This window comes from Rutilus rutilus (assembly GCF_951802725.1).
Source record: "Rutilus rutilus genome assembly, chromosome: 13".
Lineage (NCBI taxonomy): Eukaryota > Metazoa > Chordata > Actinopteri > Cypriniformes > Leuciscidae > Rutilus > Rutilus rutilus.
The window spans coordinates 10011015-10037356 of record NC_140218.1 but is presented as its reverse complement, the minus strand read 5'-3'; the positions used below and the strand labels follow the sequence as shown (position 1 = coordinate 10037356).

At 39.2% G+C, this 26342-nt stretch overlaps 2 protein-coding genes across 6 annotated transcripts in view; one reads left to right on the top strand and one right to left on the bottom strand.

Annotated features, from left to right (window-relative positions):
* Positions 1-12678, top strand: part of scube3 (signal peptide, CUB domain, EGF-like 3) — a 117573-nt gene extending 104895 nt beyond the window's left edge. For all 5 annotated transcript variants that reach the window (XM_084427779.1, XM_084427782.1, XM_084427780.1 and 2 more), the window contains 9 exons: positions 761-919; positions 2244-2447; positions 3406-3567; positions 4004-4171; positions 5220-5381; positions 6845-7042; positions 7832-7984; positions 8066-8145; positions 9940-12678. In XM_084427779.1, the coding sequence (XP_084283905.1) occupies positions 761-919; positions 2244-2447; positions 3406-3567; positions 4004-4171; positions 5220-5381; positions 6845-7042; positions 7832-7984; positions 8066-8145; positions 9940-10092 (1439 nt within the window). In that variant the 3' untranslated portion in view covers positions 10093-12678. The remainder of the gene's footprint in view (positions 1-760; positions 920-2243; positions 2448-3405; positions 3568-4003; positions 4172-5219; positions 5382-6844; positions 7043-7831; positions 7985-8065; positions 8146-9939) is intronic.
* The window catches only part of LOC311302141 (sushi, von Willebrand factor type A, EGF and pentraxin domain-containing protein 1), a 30703-nt gene continuing 16517 nt past the window's right edge, over positions 12157-26342 (bottom strand). The window contains exons 12-18 of the mRNA XM_084427784.1: positions 23568-23780; positions 23113-23301; positions 20800-20985; positions 20072-20168; positions 19002-19075; positions 16245-16424; positions 12157-14813 (exon numbers count right to left, since the gene is read on the bottom strand). Coding sequence (XP_084283910.1) covers positions 14620-14813; positions 16245-16424; positions 19002-19075; positions 20072-20168; positions 20800-20985; positions 23113-23301; positions 23568-23780 — 1133 coding nt within the window. The 3' untranslated portion in view covers positions 12157-14619. The remainder of the gene's footprint in view (positions 14814-16244; positions 16425-19001; positions 19076-20071; positions 20169-20799; positions 20986-23112; positions 23302-23567; positions 23781-26342) is intronic.

Here is a 26342-nt window from a genome sequence, read left to right as displayed (position 1 = left end):
AAATTAATTAGAGTAAAACTAATCAAAGTAGTAAAAAGATGATACATAGAATAAACTTCTCATCTGGCAAAACACCGGTGTATCTTATTTTGCATATAGTTTTACTCTTACACTGTGTCTGTGGTGTTTATTCGGCGCGCCTAAGAATTCCATTGGACGTCTCCGATGGACCCGATTTTTCCCTAAAATCGGACAGGAGGAGCTCTAGGACTGACCAGGTTCACTGCCCCATCAGTCCGCACCCCCCCAAAAAAACAGAAAATTTTCTGATGCATCAAAATTAAGTGATGTATAACAAGAATAAAATGTCTGCTAATGGGATTAGAAACATAAACTTGTTTTCCCTTTAAATCACTGTAAAATGTAATTAGTTGAGTTCACTTAGAAAACTTGTGGAAACTGATTGCCTTAAGTTTAGCAAGTACATTAGCCCATCATTTTTGAGTTGAAAAATCTTACTACCACTTAGTAGATGTGACTGGGGATTACTTAGAAAACTTGAGTTATATTATATTATATTACATTAACTGGTAATATTATGATCAAAGTCTTATAGGTTTGAAATAACATGAAGGTGAATAAATTGACACTTTTCATTTTTGGGTGAACTATTTCTTTAAATCTCACACATTCTAAATTCCATGCAATATATTTTAAACCGGTTAATGACTTGTTGACATAATCTATTAACAATGTCACTCCAAAATGTGAAACACTGACATTTAAATGCCCTTTTTGTGAATAATAACTTGATTTGTAGGTGGTCAACCATGCAACAACTGCCTGGTCACCTTTGTTAACCTGAAGTGTGACTCGTCTAAGAAGTCCAAAGGTCGTCGAGCGCGTAACCCGTCAAGCAAAGAGGTCACACGCATCACTCTGGAGCTGGAGGCCGAGGTCAAGCCAGGGGACACCACCGGTGAGTCTCACGTCCTCGCCTAAAATAAACACCTCTGCAAAAAAAAGAAGATTTTCTTCTCTTGTTTTACAGTACAAATATCTAAACATTCTTAAAGGCACAATATGTAGTTTTTCGCCACTAGAGGTTGCCTATTCAAAACAAAGGCGTAGCTTGCGAGATTGAGCGCGGAATCATGGGAGTTGTCGTCTTCACCTCACAACCGGTGGAAAAGAATCTGACGGGACTAATATTCATAGCTGAGATTATTAACGTTACTGTAGTATGAAGCAGAGCTGGAGCGATTGCTAATGAGATACGGCTCGAGAGCAGCAGAACTTTTATCATGCAACAGACGTTGTTTCGGCGTCTTCAGGTCAAGTGTATGTGGGGTAACGCAGCGCTGTTTTATCATTTACATTTGCCTGTTGAAAATGATGTTATAACATTACTCTGTGCGTTCGCACGGCGGCTGCTATGAGACTCTTGTTGCACACTGCAGTGAGCTAGATCGACATTAGAATATTATATTAATAAATGCTGGATTAATGCATGCAATTCATTTTAAAACATATTGTATGATGGAGAAAATGCTGCATTACTGTTCCTAAAAATAAAGCTGCATCTGATTATGTTATGTTAGCCACTTGACAAAATAGTGTTGTCTCTGAGGCAAAACATGGTAAAAACATGGTACTCTGGGAAAATCAAGAAAACAAGCGATTCAAACAATAAGACTAACAGTGTTGAGCTATATAACAATGATTAGTTTTCTGTCTGTAAATGTATCCAAACAGTTGTTTCCTTGTCTAATAAAGCATAATATATTAAAGATTCTTTGGTGTTTCCATGGTTTCTGCAAAATAAAACAATTTCTGCGGAAGTCGAGGGTAACACGGGTATGATGTCAGATAGGCGACGCAATGACGTGTCCTGGTTAAAATTGTTTAATTCTCTGGATTTAAACATTTTTGGAAACATCTGGGATAATGTAAGTATAACACTGTTCTAGTGGTTTTTGGAGATTTTAATCTTACATATTATGCCTTTAAATCAAGATGCATTTACTTGAGAAGCAAAATGACTTAAATATTAAGTCTTGTTTTCAAAAAAAATTATTCTCAACATTAAATGACTCTACACTTAAAGCATAAATTCACTTAATTTTTATACATTTTTTCAGAAAACAAGACTCACTATCTTCACTATCGGGGGGGTATTTGTACTGGAAAACAAGACAAAAAATACTGAGGAAGAACATAATTTTTCAGTGTACCGACAACTGCACAGGATGAACGAAGTGCACTGCATTTTAAGTCATGACGTTCATCTTGTTCTCCTGTAGGGAGCTGTAACATGATGTGTCAAAGGCAGCGCATGGAGCAGCAGATGAAGTCGTACATTAAAGCCCTGAAAAAATCCATTAACCAGGAGCGTTTCCTCATCCGTGTGGCTGGGCTGGAGTACGAGGTCGCGCAGAAGCTCCCGCAGGCGGCACTGAGGCAGGAGAACTGCGGACCGGGCCGAGAGAAAGACAGCGGCCGCTGTGGTAAGAACGGAAGAGTGAGTGGGGCCTGTTATTCATGAACCCCTTGAATAATGCAAGGGCTTCCTATTGCCCAAACAGTAGAGCATGGCGCCTGCCATGTAAATGCATTGAATGCAGAGTTGCATTGGATAAAAGCACTGCCAAATGTATACATGTAAGGGTGCTATATCATAAAACATCCCAGCAAGCAATTTTGCATTTTAAAGACTTCTAATAGCCGTCCAAGCACAGCCCAGACATAAAAAAACAAGGCTATTAGACGCCTTTTACAGCGCAAAATTGCTTGCTGGGATACTATCAACAGATAAGAATGAGCAAGAGCATCTACTAGAGATCGAAACTCAAGATGGTTTGAGACTTGCATGGATATTAGGGGTGTAACGAGACCCTCACGTCATGATTCGATACATATCACGATACTGAACTCACAATAGGATATTATTGCGATACTGCAACACCAACACACATGATAAAAGGTTCACAAAAAATGTATTTGTTGATTCAAATGCTAAATTTGGTATTAGTAAATGAATAGGCTTGCTTGTAACCCAATGCACAGGACAATAGTGACACCGGAATAACTGACTGAACTGTCTAAAGCAAAGTTTAGCTTATTAGTAAATATTTGCAAGATGAATTTGAGCATTTTGCATTGATCGCTTGAAACTGCAGGGTTTGTTTTATTATTATTATTGAACAAAGATTCAAGGGGATACATGAATCACACAAAAAAACAACAAAAAAAGACAGGATAAGAAACTCAAGGTAGAGCAAGGCAATAAAGTACATTTTCAAACAAGAGACAGTAAACAGAGACAGTCTACAAAAAAGTGATTCATAAAACATTTAAAGCAATAGAAATTAAACATACAATACGTGAATTTGAAACTACAGGGTCTTCAGAGTTAGTAAATTTCAGCGTCCTCACTGCTGCCCCCTGCTGGCTGCTCTCTCTCAGTCAGATGTTTGCCTGGGTCATACTACCATGGAGAGCAGGAGCGCTGCGTCCACTGCCCACCTGGAACCTTTCAGGAGCGTGAAGGTCAGCTGGCCTGTGACCTTTGCCCTGGAGGAGACCGCCATGGTCCACCAGGGGCCCGCAACATCACGTCATGTGCAGGTGACCAGCCTTGATCCATGTGCCTTCTGCTTGCTAATGGATGTAAATGTGTTCAACTAAAAGTATGTGACATTGTAAAACCTTGAAGTACTTTTCTTGAAGTAACTTTGTTCTGTTTTTCTTTCTCTTTTTTACAACAAAAATGAACCATCACTGAACTTACTTTAGCTGGACTATGACGCTATTTTCTTCTAGAAACAAACTTTGTCGCATTATTTTCCTGTTATCACTGCTTTGAAACAATCTTTATTGTAAAAAGTGCTGTATAAATAAAGGTGACTTGACTTGAGGCAAGGACCTTTTTATTAAAAATAGATACAGAATATATTTGAATGGTGATGTGTGTGTGTGTATTGAGAATGACATCAATCAGTGGTATCTGTAATTGTATGATTATACAATAAAGTAAAAAAAAGTAATTTTTGTATTTTTAAAGGTCAATGTCCACCAGGGTATTTCTCCAGCGATGGGTTCAAGCCCTGTCAGTCGTGTCCCCTGGGAACGTACCAGCCCGACCCAGGACGAACTCTCTGCTTCCCCTGTGGAGGCGGGCTCGGTACCAAACGAGAGGGTGCCAGCTCCTTCAATGACTGTGAGGTCAAAGGTCAGGCATTTTGACACATTCACATCAAGCTAAACAGTGTGCATAAAAACCACTGTAATATATTCATGATGTTTGGAGCAAAACACGGTGCACAATTTTTAGTAAAAGAGGTAGGGTTTTTTTATAAACACGTTTATAAAATCTCCTTGAGTCCGAACTTGATTCTGTTGTGTTTGTAGTGCATATCACATCAGATGCACACACTTGCTGGTGAACACATACCTCTTTATTGTTACCTATTGCCAACATACTCATCCCCTTTCCTTTCTCTCTTGCTCCCCCTAATGGTCACTGTCCTACAGTGTTGATAACTTATTTTTGTTTCATTGTGTTGTGCACTACTGGGCCACTGTACTCTTCACATCCTGATAGCAGTCAATAATAGAAGTCGTCTAAAGATAAAAAAAATATATATATTTATCTTCTGTAGAAGTCTCGCTAGCTTGCTATTGCTAGCCTCCAAAGTTGCCAACCCTAGCTTTAATATTTGAGTAAAAAATTGTTATACATTTATTAGTTTTCTTTTCTTTTTTTTCAATATGTATGTATATATATATATATATATATATATATATATATATATATATATATATATATATTTTTTTTTTTTTTTTTTTTTTTTTTTTTGGATCAAGCTAAATTGAAAATGAGAAATGTTGCCTTGGCAAATGACTGAAATAAATTAAGTTTAGTATTTTATTATATTTTTGTTTACTAGTTTTTGTTGTTATTAACTATAATAACCCTGGTTAACACAAAATTAATTTGGGGTATGTTTGTGTGTAGATTTGTAAGAGAAAATAGTTTAGGTTTTACGTTTCATACACACCAGCAATGAATGTTTGACTCACAAAAGCATACAGTATAAAACATGCAGAAGTGTTTTCCTCAAGTGTAATAGAGTTCAGATATTGATTAGACCATACAAACTGGACAAATTAAGTCTTACATTTACTAAAATTAGACTCTTGTATTCCATGTGTGTGTGTAAGGGGAAGCTTCATGCTAAATCAGCCCATGTGACATCTGTGTTGTGTTGTGTGTGTAGTGTTGTGTTCTCCAGGTCATTATTATAACACCTCAGTTCATCGTTGCATCCGCTGTCCTCATGGAACGTACCAGGCTGAGTTCAGGCAGAATTACTGCATCTCCTGCCCTGGAAACACCACCACAGACTTTGACGGGGCCATCAGCGTATCTCAGTGCAAGAGTGAGTCTGTTCATCCTAAAGCACGAGTGTGGACTTCCCTTATACAAGTTGACTGAAACTCTCGAAGTAAAACCAACATCAGATCAACAAATGGCATTTTGAGTGAAATTATGTGTTTTGTCAGTGGGATCCTCATTTTACATGTGTTTTCTTCCCTGACTGATAGCCGACACTCTTAATTGACAAGATTAGAATGTTAAATTAAATTTAAATTAGAATGGACCCCTCTGTGACCCATTTAAAAATACCAACAAATGTTTTTCATAAGAATGGGTTTATTTTTACAGGCATAACTGCAGCATTAGTTAATTTGGTCAAGGAATCGAGTAAATTCGGTTATAGAATATGGTTTGCTGAACTGTGTATATGCATCACTAAAAGGTGAAGTGTCAACTGAATTTATCTACAGTACTTGGCCATATATTTACTTGTTAAAGGGGCTATAGGTAAGAATTTTCATGTGTTAATCGCTTTTTGTATTGTCAGTGTGTGAACAGCTTGAAACGAAATTTAAAAAAAGAGATTTGCTGGCTGCAGTTCACTTAACAGCCACCGGTGTCGCTAATAACAAAGGTTTCAGAATTTTACATATAGTCCTTTTAAATTACTATAATTATATATATTGGTCAAAATTCTTACTATTGCTTTTTCAAATTTGCCAGTTAATTATATGCATCCTTAGTTTGTCAAAGTGCTTTAAAGGACACGCATCTATTTGGGCACTTGGACTGATGCTTTGTTGTATTTATGTGATGTGAAGATTTCCCTACAGGGTCAGTGTCTATCATATGGTTCTGTTGAAATTCATCTTCACCAAGTCACAGAAGAAATGTTTTAAACTCATCATGCTCTTGAAATAAGCATTGAAATATCAGGGAATATAAAACATTCCAAGCATTTAAGGAATACAAATTAGGGATGCACGATATATCAGCTACCAATATATGGTCATTTTTAATGTTCTCGTTATCAGCCCGATAAGAAAATTTGGTTGATATATTGAAGCCGATAAATAATGGACTATTCCCTTCAGCTGAAACACTTCAGATGCGACAGATTCAACATGATGGTTTTGAATTGCTTGAAATATGATTGGAATCACTTCAAAAAAGGAAAATACAGTAAAGTGCAACATGTGCAGCACAAGTCTGTCATATAGGCGAAAAACAATTATAATAAGAACATCATAATTGTGTGCTTGGGACATGGATTTTAACGGTGAGACTTTTAGTTTTGTAATCAGGCTCTCAAAAATGATATAAAAATTTGGATTGAGATTTATCGGCCAATATATCGGTTATCGGCGTTCAAATATAAAGAATTATCGGTATCGGTATCAGCCAAAATGTTCATATCGGTGCATCTCTAATAAAAAGTTAGCAGGTCTAATAAAGTCATGCAAATGTTCTTAATGAGAAATTTACCGTAACGTGATCTTTTTGTTTATTTGTTGGTGTGTTCAGATCGGGAATGTGGGGGTGAAATAGGCGAGTTCATCGGATACATAGAGTCCCCCAACTATCCAGGAAACTACCCAGCCAATGTAGAGTGTGTCTGGACCATCAACCCTCCACACAAACGCAAGATTTTGATCGTGGTCCCAGAGATCTTCCTCCCATCTGAGGATGAGTGCGGAGACGTCCTAGTCATGAGGAAGAACTGTACGTTTTTGTGCTTTTCCAGGTTTAGCCTTTATAGGGTGCATTAGTGCCTGCCCACTTTTTCTGTGGCGTTGGTCACGGAAGTACTTTTTCCATTTATTTTTCCCATAGAGATTTTTAAAGTGTCCAAACCAATCCAAACCAACCAAATCCAACCAACGAATCAACATTACTAACTTTTATTTGAAGCAAAAAAGTATTTGAAAACTGGGCAAAAAGACAAAAGTACAAGACTGAACTTAACAGCGTGAATGAAGGAAAGAACTACAATCCCATGAAGCATTGCGAATGATACAAACATTAACAAACTTTGAGAGCGAGCGCATCAAGACTGACTTGATTATGTCATTCGTGGTGCTTCATGGGAGTGGGTGGAGCTAAAAACTTTTGGCGAGATTTGCTTGCCACAAATTTCTGATTGGTGGAATTTTCTTAACAGCATCATGGGTAATGTAGTTTTTCACCCGGAATTTCACTGTTAAAATAAATAAGTTAAAATAATGCAAACTGATGGCTTCAGCAAGAGCATATATCATCGATTAACAACCTTGGAGCTCTGAGTCGGCCTGTCTTTAAAAGTTTATATGTTATCGTTAAAAATCAATTCCCCTATAGATTTTTACTCTATTTTACTCTTTAAGTATGTTGTGCTGAAAGTAATGAAACAGTGTTATCATGCATGAAGGATCTGATCTTTGTATAAAAGATATTGTATATGTATACAATATATATATGTATAAACATTTGAAATATTGATTTGATTTAAACACTAAAAAATGTTCATCTCAGGGTCAGCAACCTCCATCACCACCTATGAGACATGTCAGACATACGAGAGGCCGATCGCGTTCACGGCCCGATCTCGCCGCCTCTGGATCAACTTCAAATCCAACGATGTCAACAGCGCTCGCGGGTTCCAGATCCCATACGTCACTTATGATGGTACGATGGATTTTAGGTGGATTTCTGTCCATTCTTGACGTTCATTGTCACTAAAATGCGCATGATTTTATTTTTCTTTAGAAGACTACGAGCAGCTGGTTGAAGACATTGTAAGAGATGGAAGACTTTATGCCTCTGAAAACCATCAAGAAATACTCAAGGTTAGTTTTGTAACTAGTGAAGTCTGATTTGGCAGTAACAATAATGAATGTGTGTTTACTCTTTATTCAAAACCCTTACGTAGTGTTAAGGGTTGCTGCGAGTAGTGTTAATTTTGTTAACGAAATCTATGATGACCGAGACGATGACAAGACGATGACGAGACGACGCCAACGTCATTAAACGATAACTGTGAATATATCAACATGCAATATCACTTTACCAAAAACTCTTCGTTTTTGTCGAGAAAATATTACAGACCAAAGCCTTTATGGGCTTTCATGCTTGCAGTTGTCAGATTTCAAGAGTTTAAATCCTCCAATCAGAGCTTTTCTCCTAAAAGGATACATTTTCTGTGTTGCTTCACGAGCCGCTTTCGGTGTTTGCTGCGATTAAATCTGAGATCAGATCTTCTCAGTGATGAATTGTAATAAATCTAAACATGAATCTCACTATATTGTAATTTGCAGTTATTGGAATTACTATTAGGAATTTCACTGGTTTCATTTTTGAGAGACGTTTCTTGTTTTATGATGTTTTCATAATGTAGAGAATTCATTTATGTGACAAATAGCTTATAATAAATCAGAAAACCTAGATGAGGTCAAATAAATGGCTAAAGTTGAAATTCTCTTGATTTTGTGCTATAGGTGCACTTTTTTTTTTATAGGTGAAAGAGCATTAATTCTGATGAAATGTAAAAATACATTTCTCAATTGACAACAATTATTGTGATAATAATCATGATTATCAATTTAACCATTATGCAAAAAGTTTTCATTGACTAAAACTAGACTAAATTGCTCAGACATTTAGTCGACTAAAACTCGACTAGACAAAAACAGGACAAGGTTGACTAAATATGATAAAAAATAAAAGTGCATTTCGCACCTGAAGACTAAAGGCCCTTGCACACCGAGTCCGAAATTCTCGTCCGAAGTTTTTGCACGTTAAAAAATAAATACGACCTCACGTTGTGTCAATCACACACTGCCTCCGAAACTTCCGTCCGTCATAAAAAAATTCGGATCATTTTTCGTATCGGTAGCAAACATTTTGAGAGGTGTTTTGACAATTCAGAGCCACCGTACAAGCGAACGCCCAAATCCAGAACTGTTCAGGATCAATTGGTTCACGTAAATTGGTGGTCTTCTTTTTAACATGTGGCTCCAGTATCGCACAAAACTGAGCCGCTGACATCCTGAAGTAAACTTTGAATCGCTCGGAATAATCCCACAGCGAACTGTCCTTCCTCTCTACGCAATCTCAGGATTGTTGGATGGACCCAATATTTCCTCATTCTTTTTAAGAAGAGAGAGGACAACAAAATCATCCTCACTGCTTGAAGACTCCATTTTGTATTGCTTTGCAAATTTTAACTGACTAAGTAACACGCATCGGACTCAGTGTGCGAGGTTTCTGTGCGTGACGAATTTTTAGGATGACGAATACGAAAAAACGGAATTTTCGTATTCGTCATTTAGTGGCTCTGAATTGTCAAAACACGTCTCAAAACGCTTGCTACAGATGCGAAAAACGCAGATTTATGACGGACAAAAGTTTCGGAAGCATTGTGTACGTGATCGCCACAACGTGAGGTCGTATTTATTTTTAACGTGCGGAAATTTCGGACGAGAATCGGACTCAATGTGCAAAATTGTGTTGAAGGAATGTTAAGATTGTTGAAACTGCTTATTTCTATACACTGACCGTACATGACGAAAGCATTTCAATTTTTAAATGATGTCCATTTCACGGCAGTCTCATTGGATCTTTCTCCTTTCTGTTCCCACCAGGATAAAAAACTGATTAAAACTCTGTTCGACGTGCTGGCTCACCCAAACAATTACTACAAGTACTCCACCCGGGACTCCACGGAGATGCTCCCGCGCTCATTCATACGTCTCATCCACAGCAAAGTCTCCGCTTTCCTGCGCCCGTACAAATAATCCAAGAGCTCCGTCCACATCCACACACCTCCAGTCACCTGGCCTCGAGTCAACGGGATCCTACACACATTTAAAGGAAATACACACGCACACACATATTCAACAGCACACACACAACCACACTATGCAGATTTCAGATGTTTCACTTCACTTTACCTTTTTCTTTTCTTTTTCTTGTCCGTCACCTCCGAGGGGGAAAAAAAAGCTTCTGTGTAGTCTACATGTAACGCAGTCGTATCGAGACAATGAACGTGTTTCCTTTCTCTACGTCACCATTCTGTGCTGTGTCGATGATGGTTTTGTCCGGTCGTATGAACGTTTGCACGCTCAGTCCTGAGGCGTCCCGTAGAGGAAGACGATGGTTTGGGTGCTCCCACTCCTCCCGTTAAGAGCGACGTGCGAGTCTAAACGCACGCCTGGTTTTCACAGACATGATTTGAGTTAAAGAGCGTGTTGTACAGACAAAAGAAAGTTGGCGCATGTCAAAGAAAAGAAAATCTACTTGTTGAACTGGAGCTAGCTGTGATCGTGCTTTAAAAAAAAAAAAGGCTTTCCCCAAGTTCCAGCCGTCGTAAACTCTGCTAGTTCTCAGAATAAATGTACAATCTTTTGTATATCTGTACTTTTAGTGTGCTCTCGGTAAGATCTAATTCATATCAAGCATTTCACAATGTTAAAACATTATATTTGAGCTCCTAGAGCATACATGTAATCTCTAAAGGTCATGCTGTTAAAACAGTAATGTTTCGTTAAGGTCTGCCAGTTCAGATTGTATTATTGTCAACTGCATATTCGTCTATTTCCTAATATTCAAGTTAATTTAACAAATCGTGCGTTATTGGAAAGGCTCGGGTGATGAGAAGGTCGGTTGGGATTTTGAGAACGGTGGACTGTTAACGCTCATTTCTGTGAGTTTTTTGCAGGACATGCAATTGCTGCTTCTTCAGAAACGTCACTTTAAGCCTTCGGTTTTGCCTATCGCAATTCAAGAAATGTCCTACAGAGAAGAGCAGTCGAGGGGCCGGACTCTTTCACAGGTTGGAAGAAACGATTTCATAGTGCAGACACGAATCACTGATAAACGTAAAGCACGGGGGGTTGACGCGGATGGACTTTACAGTCACGAGCGAGATGAAATGACAGTGTTTTGAGTTTGTTTTGCACATTATAGAAGGACCCAAAGAGAAGCAGCGTTCAGGTTACAAAGTGTTGGGTTTCACCGGACCGCGGTTAGATTTGCTTGCAAGTGCCTGAAGTGCAAATAGTGTCAGGATAAGCCTGTGGATGTCGACATTTATGAGTGTTTCCTGTATTAATTATGAATTAGTATTCCTCATGAATGTGTTCATAGGTAGAGCCCTTCACATGCGAAAAAGAACCAAACTTCGAGAAGGTCAAACCATACCCAGTTTTTATATGTAACCAGAAAAGGACTGGTCAAAATGGTAGTTTACTGTTGTCTCTTTTCTTTTTTTTTTTGTATATTGTAAATATGAATTAAACGTAGACTAATTGGAGTCTGAGAGATAAGTCCAAACACAAGTTGTTCTCCCAAACTTGTACTTAGAAACGTTCCGCTGTACTAGCCTCCCTTTCAAATGCGGACACAGAAGAGGGTGTGTTCAGACATCGAGCATCAAGGCCAGAAACGCTCTACGCAAGTACGCAAACGCTCGTCCAATGTACATAAACACGCGTTCCTGCGATGGTAACAAGCCTCGGGACTCAAGGAGACGATAGTTACATAGCTATACACGTCGACTTTAACTCGCTAAACAAGATCTCAGTAGCTGAAACTTACCGTAAAAAGATAGATCTAATGCGACACATACAGTACTTGCACATTTACATGCTTGCGTAGAATGTTTTGGGACTATTTCTGTGCTGGGAAAAATAAAAAAAAGACAAAGTTGTGGTGTTGACTGAAAAGCTGGCTCCACACGTGGTCAAACGCGTCTATTTGTAACCCTTGACCCAACCTCTTTTTTGAAAGTTAATCTGTATTCAATCTGTATTCAAACACACAAGAATGTCCCAGGCCATTTTTTTTTTTCAAGTGCAGGAAAGTCTAACCCTCGAGACTAGATCCTAAAATCCAGAATTGAAACGAACTGAATGTGTGTGGGTTATTTGATGAAGCATTTATTGACGTTTTAGGTATTATGTACATTTTGTCATCTATTACAATGGTCACTAATATAATTGTTTAAATGTATAAATATGATAGAATAGAAAAAAAAAAAAAACAACACCTTGGGTTAACCCAAGAAGAAGTGAACTGTCAATATTGCCCCACTTGCAGAAACCAGTTCATACTACTAAACATGTTGCAGCACTGCAGGTTGGATGTCTCCGTGGAATTTAAAGGATGGGTCATATGTGAAATAGCCATGATTGCCTGGATGGAAAGTTTGTGGCAAAGTAGTTAATGTTTTGTTGAATGTTCACTAAAAGAAATGCAGAGTATTTGCTACTCTAACTAGTCAGTGTCATTGGCGGTCTGTGACTGCTTTATTTTTTTTTATAATTTCCCCTTGTCTTTGCTCTACCAAACCCATTTCAAACATCGATAAATGATCAATCCATGTTGCTGTTTAATGTGTGTTTTTTTTTTTTTTTTTTGTCTGTGTTTTTCTATTGTCTTTTGTCTTTTTCCCCATTTTTCTTTTTCAAAATGTTTTTTTTTTTTTTTTTTGAGAAAAAGAAATGACTTTGCCACAATGATTCATGGAATGGGAAATGGTATTTGCACTTGAAATTTGTTTATGCTCATGTAAAAATGTCTGGATTTTGTATTGTCTTTTTAAATGAAAGAAATTGGTGTTCTTAAAGTTGTCTATTTTGATTTCTTAATTCACAGGTACAGAAAAACCAAACACCAAAGGTAGATGAAAAGTAAACTATATTAAGTCAACTATAGCTAAACTTGTGCCTTCATTATTTCAGAATAATTTCATTCTTTTGGAGTTAAACTTTACTTTTATTTGTCATTGTCACAATAATATTCTGAGCAAACATTTATAACTATAAATTATTCCAGGTGATGCTGGCTAACTATTGATGGTAATATCATCATTAAGTGGAGTCATTAATACATTTAAATTATGTATTATCAATCCAGGGATGCAGCATGATTTTAAAAACAAGCACAAAAAAGTTTTGACCTACTGTATCATTCAGAAACAGACATCAAAAATCAGAATACGACTCAACAATGGTGCCGATCAAATGTTCAATTTCTGTCTGCAACAACAAACAAATGCCTTTAGTAAAACACTATTGCAATAGTAAAAATAAAATAAAAACGTAACGAAAAAAAAAACGTACGAAAAATCAAAGGTCAAGAACCCAACTAAGACAAACACTGATCACAATAATGATGATCTAAATGGAAAACACTATTGCAATTGTTGAATAAAAAAAAAAAAAAAACTAGCTTCAGAAAAATCAAAGGTCAAGAGCCCAACTAAGACAAACACCGATCACAATAATGATGATCTAAATGGAAAACACTATTGCAATTGTTGAATAAAAAAAAAAAAAAAACTAGCTTCAGAAAAATCAAAGGTCAAGAGCCCAACTAAGACAAACACCGATCACAATAATGGTGACTTCAAACAAAAGATTTCAATACAACATCACCTAAACCTGTGTTAATTCTCAATAAGAGCTTCTGTAGACGTCTGACAGAAATGAAGTCAGTCTGGCTTGTAATGAGTGAAGATGGTAATGCTGTTTTTGGAGTTGTTTAATCAGAATCTTGAGAGAATTAATGTCTTCTTTTATCTTCAGATGATTGCATCTAAGGCTGAGGCTGGAAGTCAGTTGTAGTGCTTGTGTTTCTGCTCATCTTTTTTTCCTGTTCTCTTCTGTTACACCAGGGTTACACTAGAAAGACTTATATTAACTTATATTAACCACAGATTTGCCTTTTTTACAGTACAGTTGAACATCATGCTGGCGCGTTAGGACCCAGTGAGACCGCAGGATGAGCAGCGCCCCCTGCTGGACTCACTCTCCCTTTGCTTTGAACTTTGAGCATTGTAACTTTGCAGATGTTGTTTATGCTCAAACAGCAACATTACACACTCACTAAAGTTAGAAAAGTGAAATCATAATCAACCACCCGGTTGACTAATATAACAAAGGAACCTTATTGTGAAGCGTTATCATAACATTTGTTGCTATATGCCCATTTTGTGCTGATTAAATAACCAAACGTTTCTTTTTTAAGAAATGTAATGTTGTCTCATTTTTATTTATACTGAATAGAAAAAAGAAAAGAACATGAAAACAAGCTATAAAAATAGTATCCATAATGCTGTAGATTAACATATTTCATATATAAAAAGTCATGACTTCCAAAAAGTGTTTCATCTAGTCATTATAGTTATTTTATGACAATAAATAATCTCGAGTAAATATTAAATAGTGCTCTGCTCATTTTAATGAAATACAGAGATAAGAAAAGAGCTTTATTATGACTGAGACGGCCAGCTGTATTGTGTGTGACTTTCAGTTGAATATTTATCCGTTCAATCGCTCACATTGTGGAAGCTTTGGTTTCCACTTCCCGTCTTGGCCACAGGTGACGAAACTCTCTCCAATAAGCCTCAAACCAGGATTGCAGATGATTGTCACTGAGTTCCCGAGTTTATAGACAGACCTGAAACCACTCATTCTTGATCCACGTGGCACATGTGGGTGAGGACAGACAATGTCTGAAAGGCACAGGAAATAGTCTGTTAATTCATGTATTCAAATAAAGGGGCCACAGAAATAATTAGCAAATTATGTGTTAAGCAAAATTCAGGATAAATGGAAGTTTTTGTCTCCCAAAAAAAAGAAGCGATTATGAACATCCTGAAACGAGTCGTCAGTAATTCCAGTCTCACTTCCTGCTTGAACCTACATTGTTTGTAACAAATTTGCATAATGCCAGCCTGTGGTCTTCATTGGCTGCCAGCGAACTATGTATACTTTGACCCTCAAACACTGTAGTTGTTAGTCTGACAAGCCAGACCCACATCAAGATGTTGGGTCTGGGAACACACCATTGGCAGGGCTCAATCCGAGGGGCGGGATAAACAGTTGTCTTTCAAATTCACTCTGCACGCAATAGGATAGCGCTACAACCAACCAGAGCGTTTTCCCACCAGCGGAGCTAGTTGATAGATTAAACTTTTGCCGTATCTGGTCGGCAAAACTACGAACACATCTTCCTTTTTTAAGAATGACTTCAGTGCTGTTCTTTGTTCTTTTCTCAAAGAGAAGCTTAACTCCAAGTCTTCCAGAGTCGCGGACAAAGACGATTCGAAAGACCGCTGTTCGCCAGCAGGAGCAGCTCTTCTTTGTTTTCAAGTCTCAGGGAATTCACGCGGAACCGTCACAACTCTGACGTCATTATGTTAAGCCCCGCCCACCGACTCTATACACGATGTGATTGGCCTGACTAGAGTTTGGTTTTTCCAGCTCGCAAGCCAACGGAGAGTTTCTAGACGACACTGTCTGCAAAATAAATTTTGCTGCCGCTAGGGTACGTCTAGATTTCTAGGCCATGTAGTTGTTGCTGAGACTTGAAGAGTTTGGTTTGTGTTGTTCATGTTCGAGAAGACGCTGTTTTCTGCTCGGCGAAAGCAAATCCACTTTGATGCACTTCCAAAGGATGAGATAGATACGCTAAACCCGACGGCGTCATCACTGTTCGTATCACTGTGTATCATGTGCTGAGGAAGAGCTGAAATTCAGATATGGTAAGGAGCGTTTGGTTTCCGACCAATCACAACATGCTGGGCAATCTGACCAATCAGAGGGGAGCAGGCTCGCAGAAAGGAGGAGTTTAGAGAGACTGAATCCTTTATCGAACCGTTTCAGACACGGAGAAAAGAGCTGATGCTGCAATGGATACTATGAGAAAATGAAAGTGCTTGAACATTTTGATGCATGTAAACCTGTTCTATGAGACTCCACAACAAATCTAAGAATCTAAGAATAGCATAATAGGGGCACTTTAAAAATGATGGGCTCTTCCTGAATGCATGGCCAAAAAAATCATTGTGCACAGTAGAAACTTTGGTTGGTTCATCTAACCCAACCTGAAAACCTAAAATATCATAAAATACACAACTTCATGCATACGTTTTAATAGTTACCTTTACACTCCGGAGGCGGGGCGCTCCACGTGCCCTTCTGTGTGCAGTAAAGCTCTCTCGCACCAATCAGAGCGCCAGAACGGCAGTGATAGGACACCACGTGACCGAAGGGAACATGGTCGTATATGGGCTCAGAGATCTCAGCATACTGGACCTCTGGGGGTGGAGGACAGTGAACCGCTGCAAAACACACAAACACTGAATATTAATTCCTAATTCTAACCCTAATTCCTAACCCTAACACACTGTCATCAGAGATGGGAAACAATCCAATCCTAGATTATGAATATCCCATAGGAATCAACCCTTGTTGACTTGTCTCTGAAATCGCTCACTTGTTTACTCTAAACCCTATATAATGATTGACAGTTGAGTGCACTACATCAGCAAGGAGTGAACGAAACGAAGCGAGGAATTCGGACACGACAAATTTGTTACATCACTTTATCCTACATGTAGATTACTTAAAAATAGTCATAGTAACTTCATATTGTAATTATACATACGCCAGTGCCAGTTAATGCAACAATAATTTGGTTTTGCACGGTTACTACTCTAATATGAGTTCATAATCATTGTCATGTGTTCATGTGTCCGCAATAAGATTTAAAAATTTTGCAATTTTTATTGACAGGAGAAGGGCTATTCTGATGTTTACTGTGTGCAGAATTTTCCAAACTTATCAGAACATGAAGTTTTGAATCCAACCCAAGCCGATCTGAGAAAGAAGCGGATGTTAAACATACACTCACCTAAAGGATTATTAGGAACACCTGTTCAATTTCTCATTAATGCAATTATCTAATCAACCAATCACATGGCAGTTGCTTCAATGCATTTAGGGGTGTGGTCCTGGTCAAGACAATCTCCTGAACTCCAAACTGAATGTCAGAATGGGAAAGAAAGGTGATTTAAGCAATTTTGAGCGTGGCATGGTTGTTGGTGCCAGACGGGCCGGTCTGAGTATTTCACAATCTGCTCAGTTACTGGTATTTTCACGCACAACCATTTCTACGGTTTACAAAGAATGGTGTGAAAAGGGAAAAACATCCAGTATGCGGCAGTCCTGTGGGCGAAAATGCCTTGTTGATGCTAGAGGTCAGAGGAGAATGATTCAAGCTGATAGAAGAGCAACTTTGACTGAAATAACCACTCGTTACAACCGAGGTATGCAGCAAAGCATTTGTGAAGCCACAACACGCACAACCTTAAGGCGGATGGGCTACAACAGCAGAAGACCCCACCGGGTACCACTCATCTCCACTACAAATAGGAAAAAGAGGCTACAATTTGCACGAGCTCACCAAAATTGGACAGTTGAAGACTGGAAAAATGTTGCCTGGTCTGATGAGTCTCGATTTCTGTTGAGACATTCAGATGGTAGAGTCAGAATTTGGCGTAAACAGAATGAGAACATGGATCCATCATGCCTTGTTACCACTGTGCAGGCTGGTGGTGGTGGTGTAATGGTGTGGGGGATGTTTTCTTGGCACACTTTAGGCCCCTTAGTGCCAATTGGGCATCGTTTAAATGCCACGGCCTACCTGAGCATTGTTTCTGACCATGTCCATCCCTTTATGACCACCATGTACCCATCCTCTGATGGCTACTTCCAGCAGGATAATGCACCATGTCACAAAGCTCGAATCATTTCAAATTGGTTTCTTGAACATGACAATGAGTTCACTGCACTAAAATGGCCCCCACAGTCACCAGATCTCAACCCAATAGAGCATCTTTGGGATGTGGTGGAACGGGAGCTTCGTGCCCTGGATGTGCATCCCACAAATCTCCATCAACTGCAAGATGCTATCCTATCAATATGGGCCAACATTTCTAAAGAATGCTTTCAGCACCTTGTTGAATCAATGCCACGTAGAATTAAGGCAGTTCTGAAGGCGAAAGGGGGTCAAACACAGTATTAGTATGGTGTTCCTAATAATCCTTTAGGTGAGTGTACGTCAGTGTTCGTCTAAACTAGTGACCGGGACGCTGAAGTGTGTGTGAGAACAGAGCAATAACATCAGTACGAACCACCAACATTTATTTATTTGGATTAAATATTTTAATCATTCTCATTTTTCAATGTCAAACTTTTCACTATTTACATGTTTATACCCAAAATGCTCTAATATTCAAAGTAGTTGACTGTCGTTCTCCTCTTCGCTGTGTGTGTTATTGATTAAATAGCCTAGCCTATTTAACATCGTTACCTCGCGAGCACTCATTCATTCAACTATTTTAAAAGAGTAGTATAATGTAGTATAATGGCCTATGTCAAGAGTGTGACTTAGGCCGTTTTATTTTGCCTAAGTCAAAAGACAATGAGACTTAGGCAATTTTACAAGCTTTTCAAGATGGCAGCTGCATCAAGAAGAACGAAAATCTACTCAACCGTTTTTTGTGTTTTCTGAGAAACCTGAAAAAAATGACTTAGGCAATTATTTTAGGAAGGTGACGCTATGTATTATTCAGAATGCACAGTTGGAAAGAAAATATATTTATAGGAACATTTCAGCAGGCTCAAGATAATTAACACAGAGATCATTATTCATTGTTTTAATCAATTAGCAGCCATAAAACATAGTGATAATCTGCATTCTCGCTGAACGCTCTAACCGCAAACTCCCGATATGGACTAACTAGAACGCGGAAGTAGTTGTGCAAGTAGTCCATTGCGTTATTTAAAGCATTGAGTCGAGATTCAGATATGAAATCAAGCTATAGAATAATCCAAAATCTCATAAAGCATCATACGCTCGCACACAGGGATCCTTCCATCCCAGCCTTTATCCCGGCAGGTCAGCATCTGTGGGCCAATCAGCTCATACCTAAAGAGAGCGAACAGAGAGAGAGAAAAAAAAAAAAATGAAACAAAGATGGACGAATGTCTAATGTTCCACAATGTGGCTCTGCTCCAAACACTAGTGAGCTGCCTTCACTATTATAAAGCATCTTTCTGTTTTGGCATAGATGGTTCCATGAAGAACCTCAAACACCCATAGAATATTTCCATTCCACAAAAGGTTCTTTAGATTGATCAAATAACGGTTCTTTTACGAACCGATCACTGAAAGGGTCTTTGGGGAGCCCGAAATTGTTCAATGATATAATACAAGAACCATTTTTGGTTCCCCAAAGACGATTTCTCTTCATGTGAAGAGCATTTTAATAATCTAAAGAACCTTTTCCCATCATCAATAGCCTTTAGTGGAATGGAGAGATCCCATAGATGTGAAAGGTTCTAAATGGAATTATCAATGCCAATAAAGAAGCTTTATTTTTCAGAGTGTAGGCCGCTGTCTTCTATCTAAATGATCTGGAATGTTCTACACGTTTCAGCAAAGGTTAAATGGATTACCAGCACCAAAAATGACTAGATTTATTTATGGAGAAGAGGGAAAAAACATTCTTGCGGAAAGGGTGAAGCTGATTGGTTGGTTCTTGTCACATTGCGGAGTTCTGAAGAGTTGGGATTTTTTCATCTTGCTGCGACATTATAATAATCGTGCAAAAGACGAAACGTGAAAGGCCCGATTGAATTTGGCTTTAGCAATGCTTGCAAAAGCATGAACATACTGTGCATAGATTTGTTTTGCTTTTTGGTACTGAATAAAATTGTAAGTATAATCAACAATTCTTTTAAGTCATTGCAGTGCATAATGGGATTGTCGCATGCAAATGTGCAATAGACACCTACCTCTTTACGTACCTTAAAATGCTGCGTATTTTTGCTTTTATAGCTTTTGGAGCAGAGCCCTTGATTTAGTCCAGGCATAGTGTCTTATGTAAATTTAACAAAACTCAAAAGGAAGCATTATAATCACCCTTCTTGACAGATGGCTTTAGCTGAATCTCCGAATGACACTCCTGTGTACTCAAATCGGCCATTAGGAATCTCTCCAGCAGATCCGCATCTTTTCCCTTTTGATACAAACATATTTTTTTATTATTTTAACACATCAGGAAAGTCAAGAAGGTAATATCAGTCTGGTATCCAAAACTTTCATTAACTGCCTCCTATTAAATGTCTCTGGATATGAAGGCAGAAAGCAGGTGTATGGTTACTCTAGCAAGAAATGTATGGTTGCTCTCCTGAAGCTCACACACACACACACACACACACACACACACACACACACACATTCTTGTACATCTATCTTTGTGAGGACATTCATTAACACAATGCAATCTCAAGCCGCTTACCCTAACCTTACCCATCCCAAATAAGTGCCTAACCCGAACCCTGACCCTAAAACCTATACCCTTAACCTAATTATAACCTTATCCCTAAAACCAAGTCTTGACCCTCAAACAGGCCTTTAAACGGCTCTCAGAAAGTGAGGACCGGCCAAAATGTCCTCACTTTACTCTCTTTGTCCTCACTCCAATGGTCTAAAACTCAAACTGGTCCTCACAAAGATAGTTGTACAAGTACACACACACACACACACACACACACACACACACACACACACACACACAGCTAAGAATCCTTAGATCCTTCAAAATAATAAGTGGGAGCAAATGTTAAAATGTTCACTTTAAAACACACGTTCACATTGGATCCGCAGCGGTGTCCACTGGCCAGCTTGACAGCGTATACTGTCGCTCCCTCTGACCCGCCGGTATCCTAAACCGCATCGGTAACGGATGAGAACGCCAGACGGGTACTCTCTCAGCGCGGAGGACTCGTCTCTGAGCTCCGCCTTGGGGTGTGACGGAGCTGGGCCACATTTACCTGTGGGAAATGAGTTTTAAGCACTGAATCTTGTCCATATTATTCACTGATCTCAACAACAGAGACAATACTAAAAGAAAGCTGGTCTTTAAAAAGAAGGAAACACTAGTAAACATAACCTGGATTTGGAATGGAAAACTAACATGTAACATGAGTACTGTGTTTCAGTTATGTTTTCCCTGTGTCTGTCATTTGACCCAGGCCTTGTCTAATACGGTTTAAAAACGATGATGTAAAGTTTAGTCATGTGACCCATATTGAACCCATAGATATTCATGTTTATACCGGTATTGTGCCTGTTATGTGCTATTCACTTTCACACGGTTGCTAAAATATGTTGCTTTGCACACTCTTCATATCACAGTCCTGCAAAGATGACAGAAAATGTACTTACATCTGCTGTCCTGCGGCAAAACATGAACGCAGTCGCGTTTTAGACCAAACATATAACGGTGACTGAGTGCGACCTGAACGCATCAGCGAATGCGGAGATATTTTGCTAAATAAAATGATGAATTGCGTGATAACTTATGTATTGTTCTGTATGAGCTTTTATAAGGGTTTACTCATGCGCTGTGAGGTGAATTCAGTGTTTTTTCCGACGTGTTTTCCGAGAAACTTTTGGAAAACGCTAGTGTGGACGGAGAGTGTTTTGAAACGAAAACTCAGTTTTTAAATCTATCCGGATTAATGTAGACATATCCCCAGTTTCCCAGTGTGTCTGATGATGTATTCCGTTCATCTGTTGTTATATTAATGAACTGGTTAGTCCCTGTTAAGCCCTGAGTTCTCCTCTGTTCCTCTTCCTGTCTCGTTAATGTGTCGGTTGTATTTGTCTGCAGTTCTCAATTGTGTTATTAAAAGATTATAGTTTTGTGTTTCCTCGTGCGCTACTGTAACCACCGTGACACATACAACTTAAACTATTATTGCAGTATATAGTGCAGACTGAATTCCTTACAAGCACACTGCATGAGAAACAGTAAGTATCCCATAATGCAACACACTCAACTTCCATTTCAAGGGTGAATGAAGTGAACACTAATTTCCCCCCACATTTTTACCATTTTATATATATGAAGACTTCAGATGCAAAATCCTCTAAGTGCCATCTGAAATGTTCTTCTAGAATGATAATTTTTATCAAACTCATATGGTTAAGTTCAGTAATTTCACTTAAATGACAATGGGTCATTTTCATTGCCATTTAAGTGAAATAACTGAACATAAACATACAAGCTTGATAAAAATTATCATTCTAGAAGAACATTTAAGATGGCACTTAGAGGCTTTTGCATCTGAAGTCTTCGTATATATATATATATATATATATATTTGTTTTTTTTTGTTTTTTTTCGTATTGGTCTATTGTATTGGTATTTCTTATGTCTAAAAAAAAAATGTGGGGGGAAATTATTGTTCACAACCCAGTCAAAAGTAATAAAATATTTTCTTTGCTCACCAAGGCTGCATTAATTTTCTCAACATACAGTAAAAACAGTAATATTGTGACAATATTATTTCAAGTTAAAATAATTGTTTTCTGTTTTAATATAATTTGAAATGTAATTTTTTCCTGTGATGCAAAGCTGAATATCCAGTAGCGATTACTGTCACATGATCCTTCAGATCTTTTAGCAAGGAAGCATTCATTTATCAAACGTGACAGTAAAGACATTTATAATGTTACAAAAATGTTCCATTTTAAATAAATGCTGTTTTTTAACCTTCTATTCATCAAAGAATATAATATCAGTCAGTCGTGACATTCCAAGGTCAGTTATTCCAAGATTGCAACACTGCATAATGATCAGTTATCCCTTAAACGTCCTTCTTGTTTGAACTTGTTTGTCTTCTAAGGTTCAACGCTGCTAGAAACTGTTTTTCTTCGCATTTAATGAGCTAATCAAATATTTAAATTTAAATGAATATTATGTCTTATTATTAACTCGTGTGGAAAGTAGACGTGTAATAAGCAAGATAATGAACATCCGGCCGTAATTAACCCCTTCAGTGTGATATAAGTCAGGGTCCTGATCACTTTGTCAGGGTTTTGAGGTCATGTGACTACAAAGCAATACTACTGTTTGAAACTTTTTTATGGTTTCAACACATTAATGCACCAACCAGTAGCTGAAATCATTTTAGGGCGACACTCAGACAAGCCCTGCCATTGGCCGTCTGGCCCACATGTGACCTGTGGTGGGCCAATCAGATCAAAGCCCTCACTGCAGCTGACGTCCACTGTGGATTTGTACAGAACACTAGATCCATGTATCCTTCCGTTTGCCACAGTAAGTGCTGAACAGCGGATCACTGATAATAAACAAGGGTAAAAATACTCTTACTGCTTTTATTTGTAGTGAAGAACAATTTGCATTCATATTTATGCATTTAGCAGACACATTTTTATCCAATGGCTACATTTAAAATGTATATTTGTTTACCAGCTTGTTTAGATACATGTTCTTCTTTATCAGGATGCAATTTTGAAAGAGCTAATGTTATCAGGATAAAATTACTTTATTCACAGTATTAAATGCAATAAAAAAATAAAATCCCAAAACATCATCTGTGCTTACTTTGACACTTCGGCTCATGTGGGAACCATTTGGCGCTGGTGTTACACATGAAAACTCCAGATCCGTTGAATCCCTCATTGCAGGTGACGGATACGGAGTCTCCCGGCACGTAAACAGACTTCGGCTTTTCCACTGAACCACTTTTTGCCATTTCAGGAGTGGGACATGTTTTGAGATCAACAACTCTTGATGATAAAACTTTTGAGAACTGATCTTTTGAGATGAAGGAAAAACAAGGAGAAAGACAGAAGTGAAGTGAATATTATACATACAACACATTTAACCCTCTGGGCTTCTTCGGTCAAAAATGACCGAAAACGTATACATTTAGAATTTTTAAAAATTGTTGCTTCATCGGAATGGTATGACACTTGGTGACTTTTGTTGTATTAGCTATGTGAACACACAAAAAAATCATGGACATGATTCGTATATGTTAAAGGGTCGTAAAAAAAATAGTCACACTTAGCTTCCTCCCGGTCAAAAATGACCGACATAGGAAATGAATGGGAAATACGAAAAAATACAAAAACTCAGAGAAACTTTTGGTGGTACAAACTACAAATCAGCCACTGTGCTGAAAAAAAGTGCACAGCAATGAAGGGGTGACACTCTAAAACATCAAGAGTGCAAATAAGACACACCCCCCCCACACACACACACCCACACACACAAACACACACACACACACACAGAGAGAAATGAACTGGTAAGACTGAAACAGCAAATTTTGCTCCAAACTAGATAAAAATTATATACTCATAATAACTCCAAACCTATAGCAAGGAGAGTCAAAAGGTAGGTATCGTTTGAAAGAACTCTTTTTAATTTTTTTGAAAATATAAATTACATTACATTTGGACATTGTCCTGCAGAGAAACTGCGGATAAAAGACAATATATATATATATATAATTTTTATTATGATTTTGCATATCTTTCTTATTTGTCATGGAATAACTCAGGAAGGAAATAAGGTAGGAGGAAAATTCTTTTTTAGTGAAGTCCCCCTACATGTAAGCTGCATCTGGATAAAAAAATAATAATTTTTGGATAAAGGAATCAAAAGTTACAGCATTTGGAAAAGAGAGAGCCTTTTTGTACAGTCTTTGTGTAACGATCACCAGCTGGAGTGCCCTTGAGAGCCACCAGAGGGCACTCCACATAAGACTCTCCTATTCACTCACAAACTACAATTCCCATAACTCACTGCCTGGACTCATCATCACTTATCACTGATCACATTCACCTGTACCTCATTCACTGATTGTATTCACCTGTCTCATCCTGTTAGTCTGTCTATTTATACCATGTTCATTCATTCACTCACTGCGAAGTCCTGTTGTACTGTCAGTCTGCATTTCCGAGCGTTTATTCCGTGTTTTGTTTTCTGTGTTGACCCTGGACTGTTTATTGGACTCTGTTTATTGCCGCCTGCCTTGACCACTGCCTGTTTACTGGTTTACGAATTTGGATTACCCTTATTTAATAAAGCTGCATTTGGATCGATCTTCTTGTCTCTGAGCATTCATGACAGAAGACTTCGCCACACCCAGATCCAGCAGCTATGAGCTCCAGAAATCCAGCAGTACGGATCTCGCCTGATCTCCCCAGCATGAGCCGGGAGTTCGCTGGACAGATCGCGGCCTTGGCCCTGGATAGCCTCGATCTGTTCCAGTACACCTGGGGGTTTGTTCCTCTCGCTGCCTCTTGCTCTCTGGGTGATGAAGCAATTAAGTTGTGTTACCGGCTGGGGGCTAAGGAGGTTGACCCGAGGGAGCTCCCCGATCTCTCCGGTCTGGATTGGAGAGAGGCACTCTCCAGATGTCTGGAGAGCTTCCTTCCGTGGCACGCCATGTCACCGTCTGCACTTCACGCCAGTCCAGCCGAGCCTGCACTTCACGCCAGTCCAGCCGAGCCTGCACTTCACGCCAGTCCAGCCGAGCCCGCAACTCACGCCAAATCTGCCGAAGCCAAGGCAGTATGCGTCATGCCCGCCGCCCCTGAGACTGAGAGCGTCATGTCCGCCGCGCCTGAGACAGCAAGCGACATGCCCGCCAAGCTAGAGCCTTCACCGCTGGTCCCGTCCAGCACAGAGCTCTCTTCACCGCTGGTCCCGTCCAGCACAGAGCCTTCTTCACCGCTGGTCCCGTCCAGCACAGAGCCCTCTTCACCGCTGGTCCCGTCCAGCACAGAGCCCTCTTCGCCGCTGGTCCTGTCCAGCTCAGAGCCCTCTTCACCGCTGGTCCTGTCCAGTTCAAAGCCCTCTTCATCGCTGGTTCTAACCAGCTCAGAGTCCTCTTCGCCGCTGGTCCTACCCAGCTCAAAGCCCTCGAGCTTGCTGGTCGCGTCAAGCTCAGAGCGCGCTGATCCTGATCCAGAGACTGAGCTTCACGTCGCTTCTGCCGATCCAGAGACTGAGCTTCACGTCGCTTCTGCCGATCCAGAGACTGAGCTTCACGTCGCTTCTGCCGATCCAGAGACTGAGCTTCACGTCGCTTCTGCCGATCCAGAGACTGAGCTTCACGTCACGTCCGCCCGTCAAGAGTCTCGTCCCGCCGAGACTGAATCTGTTCCTTTTTCTACACCTGTGTCTTCGGACAAGATGGCCGAATCCACGCCTGTGTCTTCGGACAAGATGGCCGACTCCACGCCTGTGTCTTTGGACAAGATGGCCGACTCCACGCCTGTGTCTTTGGACAAGATGGCCGACTCCACGCCTGTGTCTTCGGACAAGATGGCTGACTCCACGCCTATGTCTTCGGACAAGATGGCC